Here is a 24,427-nt window from a genome sequence, read left to right as displayed (position 1 = left end):
ACTAGGTTTTAGCGTTCCGGTGCTTGCTAGGATGCCTTTTGTTCCACATACAGCAGCTGTTGCCCTCTCTTCTATAGCCAAGTATTTTTCTAGGATCTTGGTTTGGATGGTTATACTATATGGACTGGAAACTGTTGTGATACCTAAGTATTCATTAAATTGGGGTCAGCTTTGTGGGTGGATTTCCTTCTCATCAGTAAGTTATGAAGATCGTGAAATATCAAGCGTCTCTAGATTGGCAGAACATTAATATTATATGTTGAGAATTCTAGACAGAGATGAAACATCTGAATTTTCTTCTCTAGACAAAATTTGTAGTGGATAAACAGCTGTTGATTCATGTCGTGAAGCGGTAAAAAATAATAACCCTAAAGTAACTAGCAAGCGGTGAGAAAGGGTGTCGATCTACAGGGAACTAGAAGGCGAAATTGTTAAAGTTAACTCTGAAAGTAAATTTCACTAAACTAATTAAATTTGAAAAGTAAAAGGATTTAAACAGACAATGGTAAGTAAATCTAACTAGCGAATTGGAAAGCAAGAGAAATAGATTGGAAAGATTATTTTTATGATTCGAATCCCCAATGGTGTTATCAATTAAAATGGTCTCATGCTTTAATTTACCACAACATCAGGCTTGATAAATTCACAAGAAAGTAGGGTTCATCCTAGGCATATATTATCTTGAAAACACTATCGTCTTGGCACGCTTAGTTCGTTCAGTTATAATCTATCTTCAATAATACCACATTAACAATAAATTCTATTGCTTGAAAGGAATATAATGAATCACAAAAACAAAATTTTCCTACTAGATTTATCAATAAAAATCACTCTCATGGAGTTTAGTCTAAACATCAAACAATTGCATAAAACCAAGATTAATTAATAATTCCAAAAGTTCATCCAAACCTAAAGATAAAAAAGAAATTAGCTACTCATGATGGAAGATGGCAGCAAACACATCCCTCGCCCTCCATGCCGAGTCATGCACTATGCCGTCTATCCCAATGCAGCGAGGTGAGATGAGATGAAGCTTTGCTATGGCTGCTACTGTAATGCGGTGAGAGGAGATTAGTATGTCAAAGATGATAGTTTGCCTTTGCAAGGTTCTCATAAATAGGTGCATCGGTTAGCGAACAATCTATTCAAATTTGGAAACTGAGTTGAATTAAAATCATAATAATAAGGAAAGAGGAAAAATAATATTAATAGCAATATGAATAATAATAAAGAAAGAAATAGGGGAAGGGAAAAAAGAATTTATTTTTTTTACTAAAGGTAACTTAAACGTTGTGTGAATGAAGAAGGGAGGGGAGAGGGAGGGAGGGAAGGAGGGAGAGTAGAGTAATTATGCATGTGAGGGTTATCTCTTTCCATCAGAGTGAGAGGAGTAAACATGAGGTGGCTTGATTAAGGTAGGTTGGTTCCAATGGCTATGAATGTTTGGGAAACTATAGGAGAGAGAACCAATAAATCCAAGTTCTTATTTCCTTTCCTTGCATTAATTAAGATTGAATCTCAGCATTTACGACTCTTGGGCAGCAAGATTGAATCCCATGATTTTAATTTGATTAAAATCAACCAATATCTAACATCTTCTTCAACTTTGCTCCATATTATCTGTAATAACAAAAAAATGACCTTGTTCCTGAAAAAGGCACAAAGATACCCAATTAGCTCTCTTCTAATTAATTAATTATGGAAAATTAAATCAAATAAATAATGATAAATGCATGATTATCAGCTGTACTATACTACTATTTTGGATTAAGTTATATACCCATAATAAAATTGCTTTTTGTATTGTCTGGTTTGTAAAAGGTTATAAGATGTCTTCAGTTTAGCCTCCCTAAATGCGCTTGTACCAGGAAAAGGGAGAAGAGTTCTATAGATTTCCAATTACATATTCTAAGCCTCCCCACCACCAAATAAAAAGGATGTCTTGCAATGTTCTTATTTAGACTTGTGCTACGTCATTCTTTTTTCATATGTACAATTCTAATGAATCAATGCAGTTGTATGAAGGTAAAGAAGACCGCAAGCAAAGCTAACTATGCAGCCAAAAATGCTCCTCCATTCTGTGAGATATGGTTTATCTACAAAGGGAAACATGTCTGGACAAGAGATGCTTCTGAAGGCCTCACCAGTCTCCCTTCAGTCCTTAGTCCATCTGATACAGTACTTTCTGAAAGATTAAGAGCTAGTTCATGTAATCTAATGACTGAGCACATGTCCAACGATTCATGTCTTCAGATAGATTCTTCCAGTAGTGGTTCACGCTGCTTTAGAGTCAAAAACCAGGTCCATACAGCATCAAATAAAGAAGTTGCTTTATCTACAAGTGGGTCCCATTCTGCCAATCAGTTTGAGTCTCTGCCAGCTGAAAGGTTGTTACCCACAGAGTCTGACTCAAAGTTAGAGGAAGAAAGTTTATGTAATCAACTTAAGGAGATGATGATACTGGCTGAGACATCAAGGAATGAAGCATTTACACAGCTTGTGAAGTGCAAAAATTTGGAAGCAGAAGCTTTTGAAGCTATCAATAAGGTAGGAATAAACCTGATTTCCTGGGAATGTTTTGTGGAGGAAATTATCAGTAGAACTAGACTTGGTTTCATTTTCTTTTTGAGGATGGGGTTTAGGTGGACATTTCTTATGCAAAAAATTGTTATTTGAAAATGAAAATACCTGAAATTCAGAATTTAAATACCTTATTGCAATATTTCATAAGAAACTTCCATGAAACTTTTTTTGAAACATTTAGAAAATTTTGCGAAATATAATTCAGGTTCCAAAATAAGGGCCACACTTTGGTTATGTATATTTGACCCTCTTAAGATCTCCTTACATGCTGCTTCCAGGTTAATGCATTTGATTCTTCGCTTGCACGAGAAATTAAGCTTCGAGAGGAAATTGAGGATGTACTGAGAATTACTAGACAACAACAAGAAAAGCTCTTGGAACAAAGAGAAGAAGCTTCTAAAGATCTCCAGGAGATGATGAGAAATGTATCTGTACTTGACAGTCATCTTCGGGAATCAACACGTCGGCGTGAAGAAGCTGCTCGAGAGTTGGGATTAATTCAAGCATTCCTTGCAAGTACATGGGATGAAAGGGAGAAACTACAAGAGCAAAAAGCTGAAGCCACGTGTCTGCTGGAACAGTGGAGATGTCGTGGACATGCTGAAGTACCTAACTGTGATGGTTCCATACGCTATGTGAATGAATCTTCTGAGTTTACAGAGTTTTCTTTGTCAGAGCTACAGACTGCAACATTCAACTTTTCTGAGAGCTTTAAGATTGGTGAAGGGGGATATGGATGTGTTTACAAGGGAGAAATTTCTAACCGAAGTGTTGTTATAAAGAAGTTGCATCCTTACAGCATGCAAGGACGATCAGAGTTTCAGCAAGAGGTAAACCTTTCTCTCTCTCTCAATCTTTATACTAAGTTGCCATAACGCATTCTCTCCTTTGTTCTCTGTGGCCAACCTGTTATGCCGTTGTTTCTCTATCATTTGACAGATACCATATTAGTGGAACCAATTTCATGTCTGCTAAACCTTCTTCCTCAACCATTTGCTATAATTTTTCTTGCAATCTAAAGCATTGATGGTAAAGTGACTTTCCAGCATATGTTGAGTGTTTACTGCAGATGGGCTTATGGTTCTCCTGCCCTGATGCGGTAATTTCCCCATGTTTAGTGACTAGAATGAAGAATATGATGGCAATACGATTGCATATTTAGGGGTGCTTATTCAATTAGATGTCAAAATGCCAGTAGTTGCATCATATGTCTTAGTATTGTGAATTTATACTTGCAGGTTATGGTTCTCAGCAAACTGCAACATCCAAATCTAGTGAAATTGATTGGTGCATGTCCAGAAGCTTGGTCCCTGGTATATGAGTATTTACCAAATGGGAGCCTGCAAGATCACCTCTTTCGAAGATGCAACACTCCTCCCTTAAAATGGAAGACCCGGGCACGAATTGCTGCCAAAATTTCAAGCGCTCTTCTCTTTTTACACTCCTCAAAACCCAAAAAAATCATCCATGGGGACCTGAAGCCAGAAAATATCCTTCTTGATTCAGATTTTAACTGCAAAATTGGAGACTTTGGGATTTGCAAGCTTGTCCCTGAGGAAGGTGTTGATTTCCCAAGTTTCCGGAGGAATACAGAACCAAAGAGCGCATTTCCGTATACAGATCCAGAATTGCAGAGGAATGGAAATCTGACACCTAAGTCTGACATTTACTCCTTTGGAATCATTATTCTACAGCTACTCACTGGTAGGCCTCCAGTGGGACTGATCAATGAGGTGCATCGGGCTATGGTGTGTGGGAAGCTGACTTCAATTTTAGACATGTCAGCTGGAGAATGGCCTACATCTGTGGTAATAAGATTGGCTGATGTGGGCTTGCAGTGTTGTGAATTAAATAGTCGCGATAGACCAGAGTTGACACCAGCTATGGTTAGGGAGCTTGACCAGTTGCATGTTGCCGAAGAGCTGCCTGTGCCTTCTTTCTTCTTGTGTCCGATTCTTAGGGTAAGTGAATATTAGCTTTTTTTTCATGTCCCAATACTGGGAGGATCTCATGAGTTGGATTTGGTAAGGAATGTAAAATACCTGTGAAAAATCATGTTGTCAAGCAAAAGGACCTCACTTTGCAGAAGAAAATGTGTGATTTTATTCCTGTTGTTGGTTAGTGCTGACACAGCAACCATGTGCTTGCAGGAGATAATGCATGATCCTCATGTGGCAGCTGATGGTTTTACCTATGAAGGCGAGGCCATTCGAGGGTGGTTGGAAGATGAACATGATACTTCTCCGATGACAAACTTAAAGATGAGCCACTTGCATCTTACTGCAAACCATGCACTTCGGCATGCAATCCAGGACTGGCTTTCCCAATCATAAAATTCTGTATCTGCACGTACACTTGTACCACATTGTGTTGTTATAAGCTAGTGTGTATATAGATTTGTATCTTATGAAAAGCAGGTATATGGGAAAGTGGGATGGAGAAATGATGCTCCACAAAAACTCTCAAGTAGGATGAGATGGTAGGAAATAGCTCAGCCATGAATCTGTTCCAGGAATACGTTTTGTGTGACTTGTGGGATAACGAGGATAAAATCTCCTCATTGCTGTCCTCTGAATGGTATGCTTCCTTAGGTATGGTATCACTTAGTTATCTGTGTAATGTGAAGTCCCCTACATTATTTTCTCAGATGTTTTGATTGCTTGAATTTGACCTTCAATAGAAAAGAGCTCTTGTATAATCCCTCTGAGCAGAATGATAATTTTTCAGACTGTAAGTCTGTAATTTAGGAAATTCATTGCACATTGTCATGTCATTTTGAGGAATTTAGATGACGTGAAATCTTGTAAACGCATCAAAGATGGTTGGAGCCTCACTGTTTCTTATGACTCTTGCTGGAAGAGGCTTGGTGTCAAATTTAACTTAGGAGTTTTTCTGAGCTTCTAAACTTGTCACAAAGCCCAAAAGAGAATCTATGCTATAACTTCTTCGATTCCGCTCTGATTTGAGTGCTGATTGCAGCCATGCATCTGTCACGGTTAATTCTATCAGTAAAATCTGCCATATCAGCAAATATCTATAAGTCATCACTTTCATATGTGAATTGAGCGTTGATCATGGCCATGAGCCCGTGATGGTTGCCACTGTCGATAAAATCTATCACATTAGCAAATCTCAACTGTTCTTAAGCAAGAAAATGGAGAATAATTCCGATAGACGGAAATGCCATTCAGAATTCGGCTAACCATAACTCACCCGTTTCCAATCTGAATTGAGCGCCAATCACGTCCATGTGCCCATGACGGCGTGATGGTTGCCACTGTCAATGAATCTGTCCTTTTGGCAAAATCTCAACTAACTTACACAAGAAAACGTAGAATAATTTTGATAGAGCAAAATGCCAATTAAACTTTGTGGAGCTCTAACATCTAGGTCATAAATGCTCTGAAATAAAAATAAAAATGCCCCAAAATTGGGTTATCTCAAACCATAGATCATGCTTTACAAATTACAACATCCGATTTGAGCTTGAAACCCATATTCCGGTGACTCTTGATTCCAATTTCTCATATGAGTATAAACTGTTAGATGGATATTGAAAAATCACCCTGAATAAAAAAAGAGAACACCTGAATACAAGGTCTATAGCCCAAGATATCGTTGTTCAAAATTTGCCCACCCAGAAGCGTCGAAAAAGAATCTCATGGGAATCATCTACCCATTCAAAAGCCTCAGAACGGAATCTCACAGTTATAATCCTGTGTGGGTGTTCCACAGTAACTTTTGCGATTCCATGTAACGCATTTGTACCACATTGAGAGACAAAGTCCGTTAGATTGGCATGTAGATAGCCGACGACATACTACCAATAGGATTAGCTTAGCATCTTTGCACTGGCGATGTACTGAATCAGGGACCACAAAGTTCCACATCTAACTTCAGTCTAAACCCTTGATTCCAATCTCAAGACGACAAAAAATACACTATCCAATATCATAATCTTTGAAAAGATCGAATGCACCACCGGGTATTGTGGTCTAGTGGTCCCAAGCTCATTCCCAAGTGATTTAGTAAACCTCTTGTATAAGACGATTAGAACTATCAATAAGGATATCCCTACTAGAAAATATCAACCGTTTTACATAAGAAAATGAGAAATCAGTCAAGAAAGACCAAATTGCCATTCAAAATTCAGCAACCAATAATTCGTCCATTTCATATCTGAATTGAGCACTGATATCGGCCATGTGCCCATGATGGTTGTCCTCCCTTCTATGCATAATGATAATAATTCACATAATCAAAAAAAAAAAATTGAAATGTTTTTTCAAGAAATCTCTGGCCAACCTTCCCGCAAGAGACCTTTTCTTAATGCCAACCGTGTAGGCGGTAGATAAAAAAAGGTAATTCGAACAATTTGATTGTCCTCAATGCCTCTTATTATGATGTGTGAACTCTCCATCCACTTTCCATATTCATTAGCGTTTGAAATAAATCTTCTTTCAAACTTCAACAACTCTCCAACTTCATTATTTTCACCATCCACTTCCATTGGTTCAAGTTCCAATCCAATAGTCTCTATCTAGATGGCCCACAGTTGTCTTCTACTCTTACTCTGGGTTCTTGGACCTACAATACAGATTCTTGAATTAGGATCATAGGGGATTTCACATTTTTTGTGCTCACTTTATTACCCAAAGCAACATAAAATTTATCTAGGAAGTTTTGAATGGTTGCATTTGATTGATAGTAGCTTCAGTAAACAAGAGAAGGTTGTCGGCAAATAGAAGACTAGGTGAGGGGTCCCATTTCTACATGCTTTTAAGGGTTTCCAATCACCCACATCCACTGCATTGTGGATACAATGAGATAATCTCTATCCACAACAACACAAAGAGATATAGAGAAAGGGGATGTCCGTATCTCTTTGTCGTATCCCTCTAGAAGGACAAAAAGAATCTGCAACCATTGCATTCCACAGGATTCTAAAAGAGGACGAAGAAACACACAAACATAATAGCATCTACAAGTTTTGTTGGAATAGAAAATGATCATTTACTGCCAAGCAAAATCAAGGTGATTCCCGGCGATTTCCGGTCCAGGGGGATGGCTCTCATCCTTGCCATGATGAGAGCCATTCCAAGTCGTCCTTCTTTGCCCAGCCTCCTCTGCTATGCTTTGTCCTAGTCTCCATGCTGCCGCTGTTTTCTCTGTTGAAGGCCCTACTTGGGATGAAGCATTCGCATCGATGCAACCTCTTCGTCCTCTGGTTCTGAGATTGCTAATGTTAGGGCCTCTAAATCCTTCGCCAGCTCTGCAACAACTGAAACAACCCTACCAAGCCGTGCTATTGCAACTTTTTGATTCCTATGATGCTGCCCAGGCACTACGGAAGCATCTAGGTCAAGATATCCTTCTAATTTTGTTGCTCTACCTCCTGTAATCCTTGCCGAATCTAGAAGAAAAGAATAGTGTGGCTTCTAGGTTTAGCTCAGTCAAGCTTGGCCTCTTGCTGCTGCTCAGGCCCTAGTAGACACCGATCCTGCTATCCTATTAGAGGCCGTCACCACCGTTGCTGCTCAAGGCCATGTAAACTCCTCTGTTGCTGCTGCTGCTGCTGTGTAAATCTAGCTGACGATGCTATCACCGCTGCTGTTCAAGGCTATTTACCATATGTTGGTTTTAAGGATTCCTCCTCTGCTCCAACTAGAGAATCCTCCCACGTCAAGCTCTCTGAAATTTCTGCCATCGCCGATCTCCCTGCTCCTTCTACTTCAACTTTTGCGCCATCAAGCTCTCAGTCGCCGCCGGTAGCTAGTACGTACCAGAGATGCAAAACCAGGCTAAAGCCTGCTCAGATTGTGACCTCTCCTTGCTCTACTCTCCTGTTTGAGATGCCCTCTGTGGATCTCTGCCATTTCACGGCAGTCAACGCCATTGCTTCCCCTGTCGAAGCCTGGAACCTTGCTCCTCCCACTGTCACCGAAGGCTCTCCTTCTACTTTCCTTTCTCATCTAGAGCCATCGCATCTCTCCCCTGCACCTCGCGCTAAGTCTTTCCTCTTCTGTGAAACCTTCTCTAAGTCCTCTACTGTCTCCTCGTCTTTGCCTCTCCACCCCTCCCATTTCAGTGAATACCACTAGCGTCTCGACTGAAACCTTTTTTAACCTCCTTCCTCCCACGATCAACTTAATATGCCCATTTTGCCCTCTCCTAATTGCTCCATTTTGGGCCCATGGCCCATGGGCCTAATCCTTTTAAACCTGGCTCAGCTCCTCTCTCTCCCACTACCCCTATGTGTGCCCTTGCCTTTTATACATTTATTTATTCTTCCCAAAAAAAAAGGAAAAAAAAAAGAAGAAGAGTACAAGTATGAGTTTGCTTCTTTGTTTGGCTTTGGGCCACTTGTGCCTATGTAACTAGTTCGCTTTAATTGTTGCTCTTAGGTAGTTGCTAAGCTCATTGCCTTTTAGGTTGCTTGTTAGTTGAGGCATTTCTCTCGCTTTGTCTAAGCTCTGTCCCTTGGGCTATTGTATTTTCTTTTATTCTCTTTGGTAATGAATTATTTAATCATCCAAAAAAAAAAAGTTTTGTTGGAATACCTGCATATGATACTGAGGTAATGCCATGAACCACTATTTTGGCCAAAGTGATGCGTTCGGCTAAGGAGAGGGAACTAACCTTCTACCTAGAAAGCGTATTTTTGACTGTGTCAACAATAAAGTTGTAAAATTTTGTACCCACTCTGCCATGCCAAATAGGAACTCCCAAACATCAACCCATATCTAAGCAAACCGAGAAGCCATTCTACTAAGCAATATCTTTGGTGGAGGTAGGGCTCATTTTTTTAGAAAATAAAATTCTAGTGTTTTCGATGCTCAGCTTACTACCCGAAGCGATACACAAGTTATCTCGAGAGTTTTGAATGGTTTGCAACTGATTGATAGTAGCTTCAAAGAACAAGAGAAGGTCTTTGACGAACATGCGATGAGAGATGAGGGGCCCATTTCTTCCTACTTTGAAGGGTTTACAGTCACCCACATCCACTGTATCTTGGATACAATGAGATAATCTCTCAATGCACAACACAAAGAAATCTGGCGAGAGGGGATTTCCTTGTCATATACCTCTAAAAGGACAAAAAGAATTTGTAGCCGCCACCAACATTCCACAGGATTCTAAAAGAGGAAGAAACACACAACATAATAGCAGCTAGAAATTTTGTTAGAATACTTGCGATGAGAAGAGTATCATAAATAAAAGATCCATCTAATCCTATCATGCACCTTTTCCAAATCAATTTTAATAGTTGTTAAACCCTTTATCCTAGTCTTTTTTATCATGGAATAGAATATGTCACACCCCACCCGCTGGTCTCAGTTATCCGTCCGACAACCCGTGGATGCGATCCGTCACAGGATCCACGGCCTTACCTATCAATAATAATAATGCAAGAAATAGATAATCAAGAGTAATAGCAAATTCAAATAATTAATCAAAAGAATTACAGGAGTCCAAATACTCTAATAAAATATTCAAAGAAAGAATCAATGTTCAAAAGTAAAATCAAGTTCAGAAGAAATATCGAATTCAGTGGAAGCAATAAAATAAACTAAATTATCTTCTTTCTCTAAAGCTAAATAGTGCTTTTCATGAATAACAAGAAAGGGGTTCTCCAGTTCTTCTTCATACGATTCTCAAAATGTCTAGCAATCTGTCTCCTTTGGCCATCAATAGGTGCTATAAAAGCACTATAAGCATCCGCAGGAAGATACTAGGGCTTTCTTACATTCTACATGATTTGCAAGTACAACTTACGAGAGGAATGAAAATTTATTGCTCCTCCAAACCTGGAACCTGGTCAAGTTCTTTAGCATAGATCCCATTCAAACCACCCTCTCCCAGCACTCCACCAAGCCATTCGTTTTCTATTTATCCTTTAATTATTACTTTTGGTCTCCCTCCCATCTTGGTTGATGTTCAACTATTGTGTTCTAAATCTATTTCATCCATTAATTAATTCTCATTAACCATCCACCCTATTACGAATGAGATGCACACGTGTGGACACACGGTTACGGGGTTGGCTTATCACACTGTCTGTCACCGGGCTTGATGGTTGGGACATTCCCCGGTTGAATAAAACCAATAAGGAATGTTGCATTCACGCTAAGGAACAAAAAGACATAACATAAATGGAAACTCCTAATCGGGGGTTCATCCCAAAAACAGCTAGATGAGCAGGTATGCGAAACTCTATCGGATCTAAGAAAGCTAACCCACACATTATTTAATAAGGTCTCAATCCTTAGGTAAACACATGAACTTTTTCTGGATAATCTATGAGTAGAACTCACTCAAAATCCTAATCTGATCCCTGACTTACTTAGTCATCAGAGGCGGTTGTCCAGCATCCTAACTGGCCGTATATAATTTTTTTTGCAGGATCCATTTTTCAATCATTCGGGACGTGGACTGGATATCAGTCTTCCATTCAGGACGTCGGTGAGATCTGAGACGCAACACACCCCATGATAGTCAAAGTCAAGTTTCAAATTTTAATTTCATCTCAGCAATCAGCATTCTCACTCTCTAGATAAAAAGACTTTCTTTTCTTTGTTTCCGGTAAACGGATAGAAAGACTTTTAAGACTAGTGAATTATTAAGAAAACAAACTTTAATAAAGTTACTCCCCATTGAGTCTGTCTTACTTTATTATTACAATTGCATGATACGACGTGCGATTCATTGACTTTGACTAAAATAGATTAATATATTGATAAGAAATCCCCTACGATACTCAATTTATTTATTTACATATATGGAAAAAAAAAATCAAGATACCCAAGTGTAAATTTTATCATTCATCTTTTGATCGAATGAGATGACTGAATTTTATATCTACACGGTATAGTTTACGGTCTAAATTGAAACTTGTGGTCGAGATGAAATCTTATCCACTCATTTTGCAGTTAAACTTTACTCAAAAGGAATCACTTAAAAAACAAGATGAAACGAGTGGTCGAGATTTCATCTGGACCTCAATTTTTTATCTGAATTGTAGGCAGCATTGTGTTGTGCATTAACATGAAAACCATTTTGACATTGATGTGGTAACTATCCACAATATGTTTTGATTGCCATTGGGATAAAATTCTTCCAATTTGAATTTCTAGTTTCAGAAATAATTAATTATTTTCGTGTAAGGGGTGCTTTGACTATTAATTGGGAATATATTTAATCCAAGTTCTCTAAACTCTCTCATGAAACATATAAAAAATATATTTTATTGTACAGATGGTTCTCAAACTTTCTTTACAAACTTTGTTTACATTGACATATTCAGTGGATAAGGATTTGCATTTATAATTGTAAATATGATGATCTTTAAGTAACTTTGACATCTTCATACGTGACTCACATGTCTTTCTCTTATAGACATCTTCTCCTTTCCTTCCTAGTTATATACATGGTTAAATTTAACTCTCAAGATTTATCAAGGAAAAGAAGAAAAAAAAATTAAACTCTCTAAGTGGTGGCCTATCCAAACTGTCTCTATCTATTTACCAATTAACATTGGTACATCATTTCTGACCATCATGTAGACAAAATTTTATGGACTACCTATTAAAAAAAATATTTATCATGACCGACTGAAAAGTGGCAATTTTCCATTTCAAAATAGTTTTTTTTTTTTTTTTTTTTAAGGCTTTAAACTGTGTTGGCAAAGACTTTCTGAAGCGTGAGAGAGGGATATTGTGGAGGAAATGCTATTAATTGCTACTTGGTAGCATCCTTTTCTCATGGAAATCAGTAAATCAGTTCTCTAACTAATAAGTAGCAATATATGTATGAAACCAATTGGTCCCTCATCGTCATTGTTGTGGTCTATTACGAAACATGTTCAGTTGTTCAGTTGTTCAAACTTCAAAGAAAAGAGAGAACGCTCGCCTTCACAGTTCACACACTGCAGGTTATGTGGTATCTGAAGACCAGAACGTCCCATCACAATCCTAGGAGTTGATCATGGTTGATCAGTTGAAATTTGAATAAAACCCAACCAGATTCACATAATCTGTAAAGAGTTTTTCCTGGAATTCTTCTATTACGTACCTTTGAAAGAAAACTAATTAGTTATGTCGCAAACCCCACAAGATCCAAGAAGTCAAAAGAACGCGTCCATGTTTTGTAAGCTAGTCGCGTTGATATATTCAAACATATCAAACCTGGAAACCAACAATGAGAACCTGCTGAGACGATATATATATAGAATTCGAAAAATCAGGCCAGCAAAATAGACCTGTTTCCTTCCCCATTAGCTTGATTTTACACGACTCGATCGGAAAACCAAAGTCATTGGAAGCAGCAGGAGGGAGGCCAGGGTTGGCTCAATGAATTCAGAATTTTCAGAGCACCAGATATGTCCTTTTCAAACAATGGTTTTTTTTTTTTTTTTGGTATATAGAGCTTCACCAAAATCATTTTTAACTTGGAAGGGAAAATAGCAAAAGAGAAAGCAAGTTTTGGGTATTGACAATCCATGTCTTTAATTGACTCTTTATATATAATATATTGCTGATTCCACCTGCATCAACAGTTGGTCTAAAGACGTTTTCCTTTTAATTCAAAACCCAAAATCTATAGCTAAGCCAATTTTCCAGGTTAATTGATTATCATATTTGTTCTCAATAGATCTGCAGACCGGCACATACACTTGAGAAGAATATGATATCGTAGAAGTCGACGCTCACTAGTTGGACCCCTTCCACCTAATTGTTAGAATTTGACTCTCACAAACAACCAAACCCATTAAAGTGGTCATTCATATATATATATATATATATATATATATAGATAGAGAGAGAGAGAGAGAGAGAGAGAGAGAGAGAGAGAGAGAGAGAGGCTGAGTAGTATTGATTCTGCAAGAAACAACCTGCTCCTCACAGTGTAAGTAGTATTAGAGAAGGCAACAATTCTTCTTCTGACTTTACTGTTGTCTCTTGTTTTGTTTAGGAGGGCTTTCTGGAGGAATTAATATGAAGCAGTTGAAGAAAAGATACTATGGAATATAGGAATTAATTGTGTGGCTCTTGGAACAGAATACTAGCTGATTCTATTCTGATGAGGACATTAATTACTTTATGTGCTAACTTGCATCTAAGTTCCATTAATTTCTGACTGTAATTGGAAATAACCAACTTACATATTGATTGCCCTGATAATATTATTCCAAGCTCAGTTGAGTCAAAATGCATTAGCTGGTCCTGACTCCTGCTGGTTTACCAACTAGCTCTCCTCTTCTGAGTTCTGATGCTAACTCACTCTTTCAGAAAATTTATTCCAAATTACATAAAAGTTGAAGCTAGCTTGTTTGGGTCTCCTCTTATACCACACCACTGATTACAACAGAGAAATAAAGAAACCAGATTGACAAATAAAAGAAAGAGACATTAGGAATAATCAGGACCAACTGGTCACTCTTCTAGGGATGATTACTTCTCATGATGGAACTTACATTTTTCAAGCACTACCATCTTATTGCTGGTAAGTAGATACAATTTTCTACAACCGCTTAGAATCAAGAAGCATGTCTTTACATCTTTACACAACTACAATCTCTGTCTCTCTCTGTGAGTTTCAATTGGTATGTTACAAGGTGGTTTTGGGAAAAAAGAAAATGGGGGAAACAGAGGAAAATGGTAAACAAGGAGAACAAAACTGGGGGCCTCAGGTTTTCTGTGAAAGATCGACTAATTGGCGAACAACGACATTTCTATTTACACACTTGATCTCCATATCCTTCCCTCCAAAGAGATGACAATGATGGAGACGTCATCGTGATATCGACGACGATCCCCTTGTGGTATTTCAAGTAACTCATGGAAGTCCATACCTGTGATAAACCAAAAACAATATCAGGTTAATTACAATACAGAATAGATGATTTGGTATCTACATCTACCAGCTCTTTTTAATTTCATATTTCAGGACTTACCAGCTCTTTTTGCTGCACGAAACAAGAGCTCTTCAATGAGATATTGTGCTGGATCTCCTTCAGGTTGCAAAGAAAGGAAGAGTTCAACTTGTGAGACAGCCTCTTCATTGGTAAAATATTGGTAGAGCCCATCAGATGACAATATCAAAAATTTGTCTTTATGCCCCAGTCTCTGGTGGTGGAGAAATGGGCAGCAGGTGATGTACGGCGAAGTTCCTACATAATCTATTCTAAACACCTCCAGTAGTGCATTGTTCCATTTTGGCTGCAGAAACCCAAGGTAATTCATTCGTCAAAATAATGGCCAAACCTGTCTAATCCAACTTGGTACATATGCAAAAGAAATGAACTTCAAGTTCCTGGTATGATCAAGGAGCTGCTTATGTATAGTACTTTTAAAAAATGAATTGAATACCCATAATTCATATATGTCTGTTGTCATATACTAAATCCAAATTCATCCATAAATTGGATCCATGTCATACAATAGGCATTTTAAGACCATAGAAGATTTACCTGTTTGAGAAAGCCAGCGCCAAAAGCTCGTGTGACCTTCAATGAACCTTTTACTCTGTCATTCGATAGAGCAGAAGCATCATCTGGATGTTCCTTCCTTATTCTCTGGACTTCCTGCAACATCATAGCACATTTAAGCCTAAAGGGATTCCATGGCCCCAAGGAGAGGAGGACAAAACAGATAGACAAAATCATATATGCTAAGGACTTACCTCTTCCACACAGGTAGAATGGTCCAGAGTGAGCTGAATAGAAGTTAAACTGGGTAACAGGTTGGGCTGATCACCATCGAATGCTTCAAGATCATGCAAAGTTTCCTCATTGATCCGTTCCAAGTCTTGAGGACCCTTCCCAATCCACAGGTCGGGCTCTGCTTTCCGAGCCAAGACTGCTCTACTGTCACCCACATTCATCAAGTAGACATCCTCCCCTTTCATCAACATCACGAGAACACAAGAGCCCATCAGAGCCAATTCAGGATTTTCCACGACCATCGTATCGGCAATCTCTAAATAAGCTTCCTCTGTTTTTCTTAAAGCCCGAGAAAGAGCTTTCAAGACGTCCGAGTGATTTATACCATCTGCGGAAACAGAGTGGTTTGACTGTTCCTTTAACCTGAGGTCGAGTTCCAATCTCTCCCTGTCCCATTCACATTTCCACCTCCTCTGACTCTCATCCCATTTCTTCGCTGCTCCTCTAAATCTGTTTCTCGAATTCCTCTTACTTCTCCTCTTTGAACTAGAATTCAAATTCGCGTTAACATCTCCGCCGCCTGCCGAATAGGGACTGGTTTCAGGCTGGACACAGTGAGAACAACTGTCATCAGCAGCACAGTTCGGATTTGCAGTCCTAATGTGATCAGACGGATCTGTCTGAATCGAAACCTCCGGCTTCTCCTTCGCCCGACAAGAATCCCCAACAGGAGCACTCGCGTTATCGTGCTTGTCATCCCATAACAAGCCTTTGAGCTCCTTATGTACAGCAGCATAAAGATTAGACAGAAGATAATCAGGGGCATCAGGACCATTAAATCCGTCATAAATCCCAACAAAAACCCAACCATGTTCTTCCGAGATGACCACATGAACTCGATCTTCACCGGCCTTCCCCTGCGCCCATTGAAGATTCTGACTACCCAGAGAATCCTCGTCGTCCAAGCTCGTCTCGCTGCTCAGGTTAGCACTGTTAACTATTAGATTTTCGCCGTTGTTCTTATCGGACCCAGCAATCCAGTCGGTATCTTTGACGGATGCGACCCTTTTAACTCCCGGAACAACGATGGAGTTTCGGCCACCGCGAAAGGTCTTCGCGATCGCCCTGGAGAAAACCCTCATCAGAGAACCTTTTTTGGATCGGTGCCTCAATGCGTGAGAAAGACTCCTCTGGAATTGGTCAGTGCCCTTATCTATAGGGCCAGAAAAGATCGAGCCGCGATCGAGAGGCCCTGAAAGGAATCCCCTTTCGATTGGTCCGGACATAAAACCCCGCTCGATTGGTCCTGAAAACACACTACCGCCTCCAGGCAAAGGACCCGAATTGAACATAGAGCGAGGGATTGGTTGGAGTGGAATGGAAGCGAAGGAATCAGAGCTCTCAAAAGCAGCAGAACGATCCAGACAACCAGAGGAATAGAGATCGCCAAGAGCGGTGGAGAGATGGGTGTAGGTGTTGGCACTTACAGAGGCACCGGAGATGGAGCGGAAGGTTGTGGTCTCCTCGGAATGAACTTTCGACGAAGAGAAGAGTGAGGGATCCGGACGAACGTAGCAGAAGGAGTGACCCAGCCCTTCATCCAGAGGCTCTGAAATCACGAAAGCCATGTCGTTCCTACGGTGAACTCCTCCGGCGCCGGAGAAGCAGACGCTGAGCTTCCCAAAACCGTTACCCATCGAGACGGATCCAGAGAAGTGAATTACGAAAACCTTTTAATACGAAGTTGAAGACTTCAGAGCCGATCTTTCATTGCCAATTGAAGAAGCTTCAACTTTTGCTTCCTCTGCTTTCTTCTTCTTCTTCTGGGAAGAACCCAAAACAAGGGATTATGACGCAGACGCGTTAGGGGGAGAAAAAGAAGTAGTAGCGAAGCCAGGGAGAGAGGAGTTGACTTTTGGTTTCGGATTTTAAATCTCATGAGACTTCTCCCTTTTTATTTTTCTCTCCCCCCTCGTTGGGGGTAGTTTCGTACTTTCAGTATCTTATCGACCTAAACTTTTTATTTTATTTTAAAATTTAAATCCATACGAAAACGGGATTCGCGTTTTGTGCGTGTATAAGCGTTGACTTTACAGAGGAAGAAGGGCATGGGCCGTAATTTACTATTAGAAAAGTTGTTCAATAAAGTAAAGGATGGTGGCGGTGGGGGGAATAAATTTTGAAGTCAAATGTGAAATCCAACGATGGATGGCGTTTTGTGTTCCTATTCCGCCGCCGTTGGATTATCATGAAAGAGTTGACAAAATGCTTGTCAGTTGATAATGGTAGTCGTGACTCGTGACGTTGTGAATCCCCCCACAGATTAAATAAATCCCTATTTATACCAAATTACATTCCAACCCCTCCAGCCCACCATAAAATAATATTACCAAAAAAAGCCAGCATTTTAAAAAGATATTAACTTGTTAACACAATTTTTTCTTAAAAATAGGGTCCACGCTGACTTTTCCTTCGATTTTTTTCTTTTTAAAATAAAAATCTTAAAAATCCATAAGGATTCGTGCTTCTAATACAGTGATGGTAGTTTCTTATTCAGAGATAATAAGACCAAAGAAGTTTTAATTCGAGCCTTCATCTTTCTGCACCTTCTCTTTCTCCTCTCTTAAGCTTGTGGTCCTCTAATCTAAATTAAAAAAAAAAAAAAAACTTAATTAGTTCATTTCTTATTGACTCAAATAAATACAAATGGTACACGAAAACTAAAGTTTTTTATCAAAAAATTCTTTTCGTGACTTGAATATCTCCAATTCATGTCCAATCTATATTCCAATATTATCAAACACTAAATCAAGCACGTTGCGTGATATGTTGAGCTCCCTTAATTTTTTTCTCTTTTATAGTTTTATTTTGACAATTGAAAGAATTCTAGAAATAGTCTATGGAGCGAGTCGTTGAAAACTAAGAAAGTGAATAGTTGCATGGATCTCCGTTTTTCACTGAAATATATGGTGTTGAGTTATTGCATCTGCACTCCGTTGGAAAATTGACTGAAGTACCCCCATTTCTTCGCTGACTTTCTCAGATATTAAGAAGATCATTCGACAACCCAATATTTTCTTTTATTTTAATTTTCTGATAGCTGGATATTGACTTCATTGAGAAGAATTCTAGAAATAGTTTATGGAGTGAGTCGTTGTAAACTAACAAGGTGGAATAGTTGCATGGATCTCCATTTTTCACTGAAGGGATATATAGTGTTGAGTTATTGCATCTACACTCCGTAGGAAAATTGACTGAAGTACCCCCGTTTCTTCGCTGACTTTCTCAGATATTAAGAAGGCCATTGGAGAACCCAATATATTTCTTTTACTTTAATTTTCTGATAGCTGGATATTGACTTCATTAAGATTGACTTTTTTTTTTAAATAAATTTTATTACTCACAAACAAGAGATATTATATTCATCCTTTTTTTAAAATAGAAAAATTATTTTTATTTGCCATCTTAGAAGCAGCATGAAACATGAGGTGAAAATTCTTTACATGCAGTAATTAACTAGCTTTTCGATGGTGTCAGAGACTGAAGGTCTTCTAAGGATATTATTGACGAATGTCATTCACATTTGAAATACTATAAGTGCAATTGACTTCTAGACTAAATGGAGGCAAAGGCAAGGTTCTAGGCTAAAAATTATTCTGATCAAGTTCTATAGTAAAAAAAAAATTTCAAGGATATGAAATACATCTTAATTTTGAGTGAAATCTATTTGCTATGTGTGCATGCCAATGGAAAAGCAATGGAAAGTTGTAGTCACCCTTCTCCATTTCCATAATAACATTCCCATTTTGAGATTCCATATTTCAAAGCTTTCATCATTTAATTTTGTAGCTAGTGGAGACACCCTCCTCCACCTCCACCATCTTCACAATTCATTTATTCCATCAACGGCAACATCATCATCTTTCTCCCTCTCACCCTCCTCACATCCTTATTTCCAAGTCGATCTGGTCTGTTTATGATCATCAGCCTTGCATCTCACGAATGTATTCTTTTTGGTAAACAGTACTTCATTCAGATAACTAAAGAAAATACAGACACAACTGCATGATCACACAAGGTTCGAACCAAACCAAGGAGAGGAAAATGACCAAACTGTCGTACAATTACATGAATGTATTCAATTACATAAACTTAAGAGACTTGCAACAAACATTGCAAGAGATCTTAAAACATAATTAAAAAAAATTATAAATCATACTATCATATAAAAATACGAACTCAGGGAAGATAGTTACATTTTTCCTTCATTATCAAAAGTATAATTAATTACGTCCTTAATTGTGATTCTAACCAAACACTTAATTGTAGTTAATTCTCACCTTTATATATCTTTTACTCATTTTTAAATTAAAAAAATACTAATTACTTTATATTTTCTCTCCTTCCCTATGAAAAAAAAGAATGTTAATTACTTGATATATTCTCACAATTGTTTCTTTCCTTCCCATTTCTCAAATTAAATATTAATTACTTGATACTTGTTTTCTTTTCTATTTCTAAAAGAAAATTAGTTACTTGATATGTTAAAGAAAAAACGTTTATCTCTAATTAATTATAAATAAATAAAATTCTTTGTATTATGTTTTTCTCATATAAAGAAAAACAGACCAAAATTTTTCAGCTTCCAAAAGATACCTGTTTATGATTCGCACGCCCTCCACTCAAACATACTGACACTTAGGAAGATAGGAATGTTTTTGCACAATGGCACATTGGGGTGATTTTCAGCTTCCAAAAGCGGTTTGTCATAGATGGCCCAAGCCAAAAGGTAATTTGGGTGGCTATAAATTGTGAGGGTCCAGTCGAGAATACATTGGTGGGTATAAAGCTATTGCTCGAAACCGTCATGGAAATGTTATTTTTGCTTTGGCAGGTGGTAGTACCGAGAAAAATATTATTTAGTTGGAATATATATGATCAAGTGTGGCATGGAAACTACTTGTGAAATAAGTTTGGCGATGATAGAAATTTGGTCTGATTCCATGGTGGTCATCCAATCTATTCAGGGACATTTTTCTACATCTTGGAGGGTTGTTGACTTGATTATAGAGATTAAGGAGCTAAGGGGTGGTTTTTCGATATGTAATTTTGTACATCATGTTCGTGTGATTAATGCTTGTGCGGACTTCCTGGTAGGCTTTGACTTCCTGGCAGGCTTCCTTAATACCTCCCAATAAGTCCATCTGACTTCAGATACTCTTCCGTTAGCTCTTTCTGGCTTTTGTTCGGATGATCCTAACGGCAATAAATTCTTCAAATTGTAATTTTCCTTTTTTCCCCTTTATTTAAATCAAAATTCCCTTTTCTCCAAAAAAAAAAATGGATCAAAATTGCTACTTTACAAGAGAAATGTCACATAAAACATTCTGTTACACAACAAGTTGAAGAATGTTACTACATCCTTAGTCCCTTTTCAACTATAAAAATGAAAAACAAAAAAAGTCCACACAACAAAGAAAACAAAAATGATAATAATAATAATTTGATGGCTAATGTAGAAACAAATTACTAATAGACAACATACAATTAAGGGCAATGCAAATTGTTTCCATTAAAAGGATGGAACTTGTTTAAGTTTAGTTTAGAAAATATATAATATAAAAATGAACTACATAATTTATATATAAATAGATACTACCATATGCATTTGTATGTATAACCTTATTACTCATACAAAAAGCTTTTATGATCTATGTATAATCTCTTTTATAAAAATATTGTTACCTTGATCTTTTGGGCCAACAAATACTTGCAAAGACCTAAATTAGGAGAATTTATGAGTTAGTGCTTATCTAAGTGCATTGACTTATGATCTTCAAGAAGCTTCATTGCTTCATCTCCATCTTGATCCCTTTTTATTTTATTAAGAAAAGTAAAAAACCATTTGATTGAGATGCTTCAATCCATTAATTATGCTTTGTTTTTTCTTCAAGGTCTTAAGGAATTGATACTTAATTCTTAATTATCTGTTTATGACTCTGTGGCTCTCAACTTGTAAAGAGAGAATGATTCCCCACATTTGCTCATGTGGGTTTACTTAATCAAATTTTTTTGAAAAGAATATGTATTATCTATTAAAAAATTACAATACTTATCCATTCTTGTATTTAAGTCAAATTTAAAGAAATATTTTAGGTACCTTCTATGATCATGTGATTTGACAGCCACCGCAGTTGTGGGGTTCTTTCTCTTCTCAGATCTCTTTATCATTCATGAATAATCAAAAATTATTTTTTAATAGGTGGGGTGGGGTGGGGGAAATGAATGAATTGTCAACCATAAATTTAGATTTTGGGAACCATCCTTTAAACAAATTTTAATATCTTTTAAAGATACTTTAGAAGTGGAGTTCCACCAATATTCCTGAAGCCATGATAGAGACAAATTATTTCACATTTCACATAAAAGCATGGTTGTTATTATGATTTGATTTTCATATTTGACCATCAAATTAAAAGTGAATATATATGCATGGGTGGAATGGAATGGAATGAAACTAATGAGTGATTTGATCTTTTTCTATATAAAGTTTCATCTTTAGATTCCAATGTGAAATTTTGGAGTTACAATCACTTTTTCTCATCAAAAGCATTATCAAGAAGAGGCATGTTTTCCCTTGATGCCTCTCCAACAAATAAAAGGGTGAGGTTCGGATTCATTGAGAGTCTTACCTCTAATTTATCATATCAATGCTTAGAGATAGATCTACCTTTATTGTGTAGTGAAAAAATGTCAAAAGAGTACATATTTCTCCCTTGAAAGGAGGTGATTAGGACTTGAAATTTTGCTACGAAGTTGTAAAAGGAAAAAGAAATCTAAGTATAAGAGCTTGAAATTGTTAAGCCTCCGGATCTCGGCGGGCCTCAAAACAAGGTTAGACGTTGTGACAAGAAAGAAAGAAAGGCTCTAATGCAGAGCATAAATTTGAATGATAATATTAAGGAAAGACGATACCGCGGAACCATCTATGTTTTATAGGATTTATCATTGATTCTCGATCATCGGATGAATTCGTGATCTGGTTCGCCTTGGGGTTTTGCCGGGCCCCCGCCGGAAGGCTTCCTACTAGGAAGCTTCATCTCGCTCACCCGATTATTTAGATTAGGTTAGATGACCCCCGATGGCACGATGTGACTTGGTCCGAGGGCATTTGGATTTAACAGTTTTCAGGACAAGTTTGACTATTGTATCCAAGGAAATCCAATTTTGGAATGTGTGTGTTTTTCAAACATTAAAGTGAGGTGTCAGTGCTTTAAGATCTCTATTTTGGGTGTTTGCCTCCAATTTGCTCTAATTTAAAACATAAATAATGTAAATATAATAAAATAAAGTTTAGAAGATGCATATGCAATTTACTCATATTTTAAAAATACCAAAACCTAGAAGAATGTTGAAGTTATTTCACTTTTTTAGTTTGAAGCCCCAACAAATATAACTTGAACATTGTTATAGAGAGAGTGACTTTAGTGTTGCGCAATTAATGCACAACACTGTGCTGCGAATGGTTGAGATCAACCGTCCGTTTCTCAAAGTGTTAAAACACACTTTTCAGAAAGGAGCGGTGGACAAGGTCAACAGCTTCAATACGGTGCACGCATTAGTTGCACAACACCCAATCAATTTACCATTGTTACAACTTAGACAACAACAAAATGTTTTCTGATGCAACGATATGCATTCTATGCTCATTACTACAAATCTAGTTACTTTATCATGAGAGTCGCTCAATTAACAATGATCAACACCTCTTAATTATAAAGGTTATAAATTCAAACTCTCTCTAATGGTATTGTTAGTGACTAAAATAGTCATTCTACTTTGACAGGTCCGACCAAAGGGTTCAATACAGTTGTCTCGACCATAGTGTTAATGGATGGTCCGACCATCATGTTAAGGGTGCCCAATCAAAGTAAACTTTTATCACCTGTCAACTACCTAGAAGGATAAGTCAGGTAAATAACTCTTCGAGAAGTTACTTTCCTAACACAACTCTTCTTAGAGTTATATTGGGAATCTAACTCTGATATCTAAAACTATATAAGCACCTCAGGCAAGCTTTATGTGGTAGGTATTCATATTCTCGTGATCATTCTTGATTCTCTTTGGTAGTTGTGATTATCTCTTGGTCGCTTGCTGGGTTAACCACACAAGGTTGAGCCGTGTTTTGCGGTTCGTGTGGGCTGGGGCGGGTGGGTTTTGTTCACGGGTATATTTAAATTATATTAAGTTGCTTTAAAAACCAAAATTCCTCCACAAATCAATCCTTCAGTTCTTAGTCCGCAATTCATCAAACCCAAACTTTCCTATATTTGGAAGTTCATTAATCCAACAACATAAACAAATGAACTTTCAAGTTGAACCCCTGTAGTGTTGGTTCCATGCAGAAGGCAATAGATGCTTATGGAGGGACCAACTAGAACTAAGTATGGTTTTGAGTCTTCCATTGATGGCTGGACATGTTAGCCATTGTGTAGGCAAATCAATTAGTTTATGCATGCTTGCTTGCTTGCTTGCTTATAGTTCTCACATCTGTGTCGAGTGGTCCAGACCAGATTGTGAGTGGAGAGGTGTCTAATCAAAATATAATAGCAGCAACAACACATTTTGGATTGCATTGCTTTGATGGCTCACCAATCAATCAATCAATCGCTAATCATCATCATATACACATGCAAATCTTCAACGAAATCTCAGTCGGTTTTTATGACATTAAACTGAAACAATTTGAAGATAACAGAAAGACTTTGTTGGGTTTCAGGTTCTCCAAACAAGAAAAAAGAAAAACCTACCACTGTTGTCTACTGCAACTCAAATGATCAACAAAACTTCATGGAATTCGGATCGTCATCCGTTGGGGTAGCACAGAGTGCTCCCCATGGGTTCCCGACCACAAAAATTAGTGGGGCCCACAGATAAAATTTTAATTTTTTCTAAAAAGCTTCACCGTGGGCCCCACTGTTTTGTGTGGTCAAAACTGTCGGGGACTCAAAGTGATCAACAAGGGAGCTCCCGGTAAACCCTAGCCCTTCTGCGTAGTATTGTTTAACTGAGAAGTCTGAGACTTAATAGAATATAAGAGTGAATTGGGTTGGCATTATCAGATAAATTTACTATCGATTTCCTTTCTCAACTTTTATACCTTTATTATATTATTATAAATCA

The 24,427-nt window shown here is 37.8% G+C and overlaps 2 protein-coding genes across 2 annotated transcripts in view; one reads left to right on the top strand and one right to left on the bottom strand.

Annotated features, from left to right (window-relative positions):
* Nucleotides 1-5,869, top strand: part of LOC149023161 (U-box domain-containing protein 33-like) — a 28,243-nt gene extending 22,374 nt beyond the window's left edge. The window contains exons 4-7 of the mRNA XM_089143716.1: nt 2,016-2,547; nt 2,862-3,413; nt 3,822-4,544; nt 4,734-5,869. Coding sequence (XP_088999842.1) covers nt 2,016-2,547; nt 2,862-3,413; nt 3,822-4,544; nt 4,734-4,916 — 1,990 coding nt within the window. The 3' untranslated portion in view covers nt 4,917-5,869. The remainder of the gene's footprint in view (nt 1-2,015; nt 2,548-2,861; nt 3,414-3,821; nt 4,545-4,733) is intronic.
* A 7,675-nt stretch (nt 5,870-13,544) lies between these two features.
* Nucleotides 13,545-17,157, bottom strand: LOC149023160 (putative protein phosphatase 2C 23). Its single transcript, XM_089143715.1, has 4 exons — nt 15,265-17,157; nt 15,053-15,166; nt 14,537-14,801; nt 13,545-14,434 (listed from the first exon to the last, which is right to left on the bottom strand). Exons 1-4 carry the CDS (start codon nt 16,939-16,941, stop codon nt 14,319-14,321), a joined length of 2,172 nt encoding a protein of 723 aa, XP_088999841.1. The 5' UTR covers nt 16,942-17,157; the 3' UTR covers nt 13,545-14,318.
* Between the last annotated feature and the right edge of the window lie 7,270 nt (nt 17,158-24,427).

This window comes from Hakea prostrata, chromosome 2 (genome assembly GCF_041222555.1).
Source record: "Hakea prostrata isolate BN-2017 chromosome 2, UWA_Hpros_2, whole genome shotgun sequence".
Lineage (NCBI taxonomy): Eukaryota > Viridiplantae > Streptophyta > Magnoliopsida > Proteales > Proteaceae > Hakea > Hakea prostrata.
The sequence above is the reverse complement of the archived record's forward strand: the minus strand, read 5'-3'. Positions and strand labels throughout refer to the sequence as shown.

Bases quoted from the DNA above. Each gene is read 5' to 3' on its own strand.
- LOC149023160 (XM_089143715.1), bottom strand. From the start codon at position 16,941: ATGGGTAACGGTTTTGGGAAGCTCAGCGTCTGCTTCTCCGGCGCCGGA. The intron at 15,167-15,264 runs GTAAGTCCTTAG...ATGATGTTGCAG, and splicing joins ATTCTACCTGTGTGGAAGAG to GAAGTCCAGAGAATAAGGAA. The intron at 14,435-14,536 runs GTAAGTCCTGAA...GGTTTATCACAG, and splicing joins TCGTGCAGCAAAAAGAGCTG to GTATGGACTTCCATGAGTTA.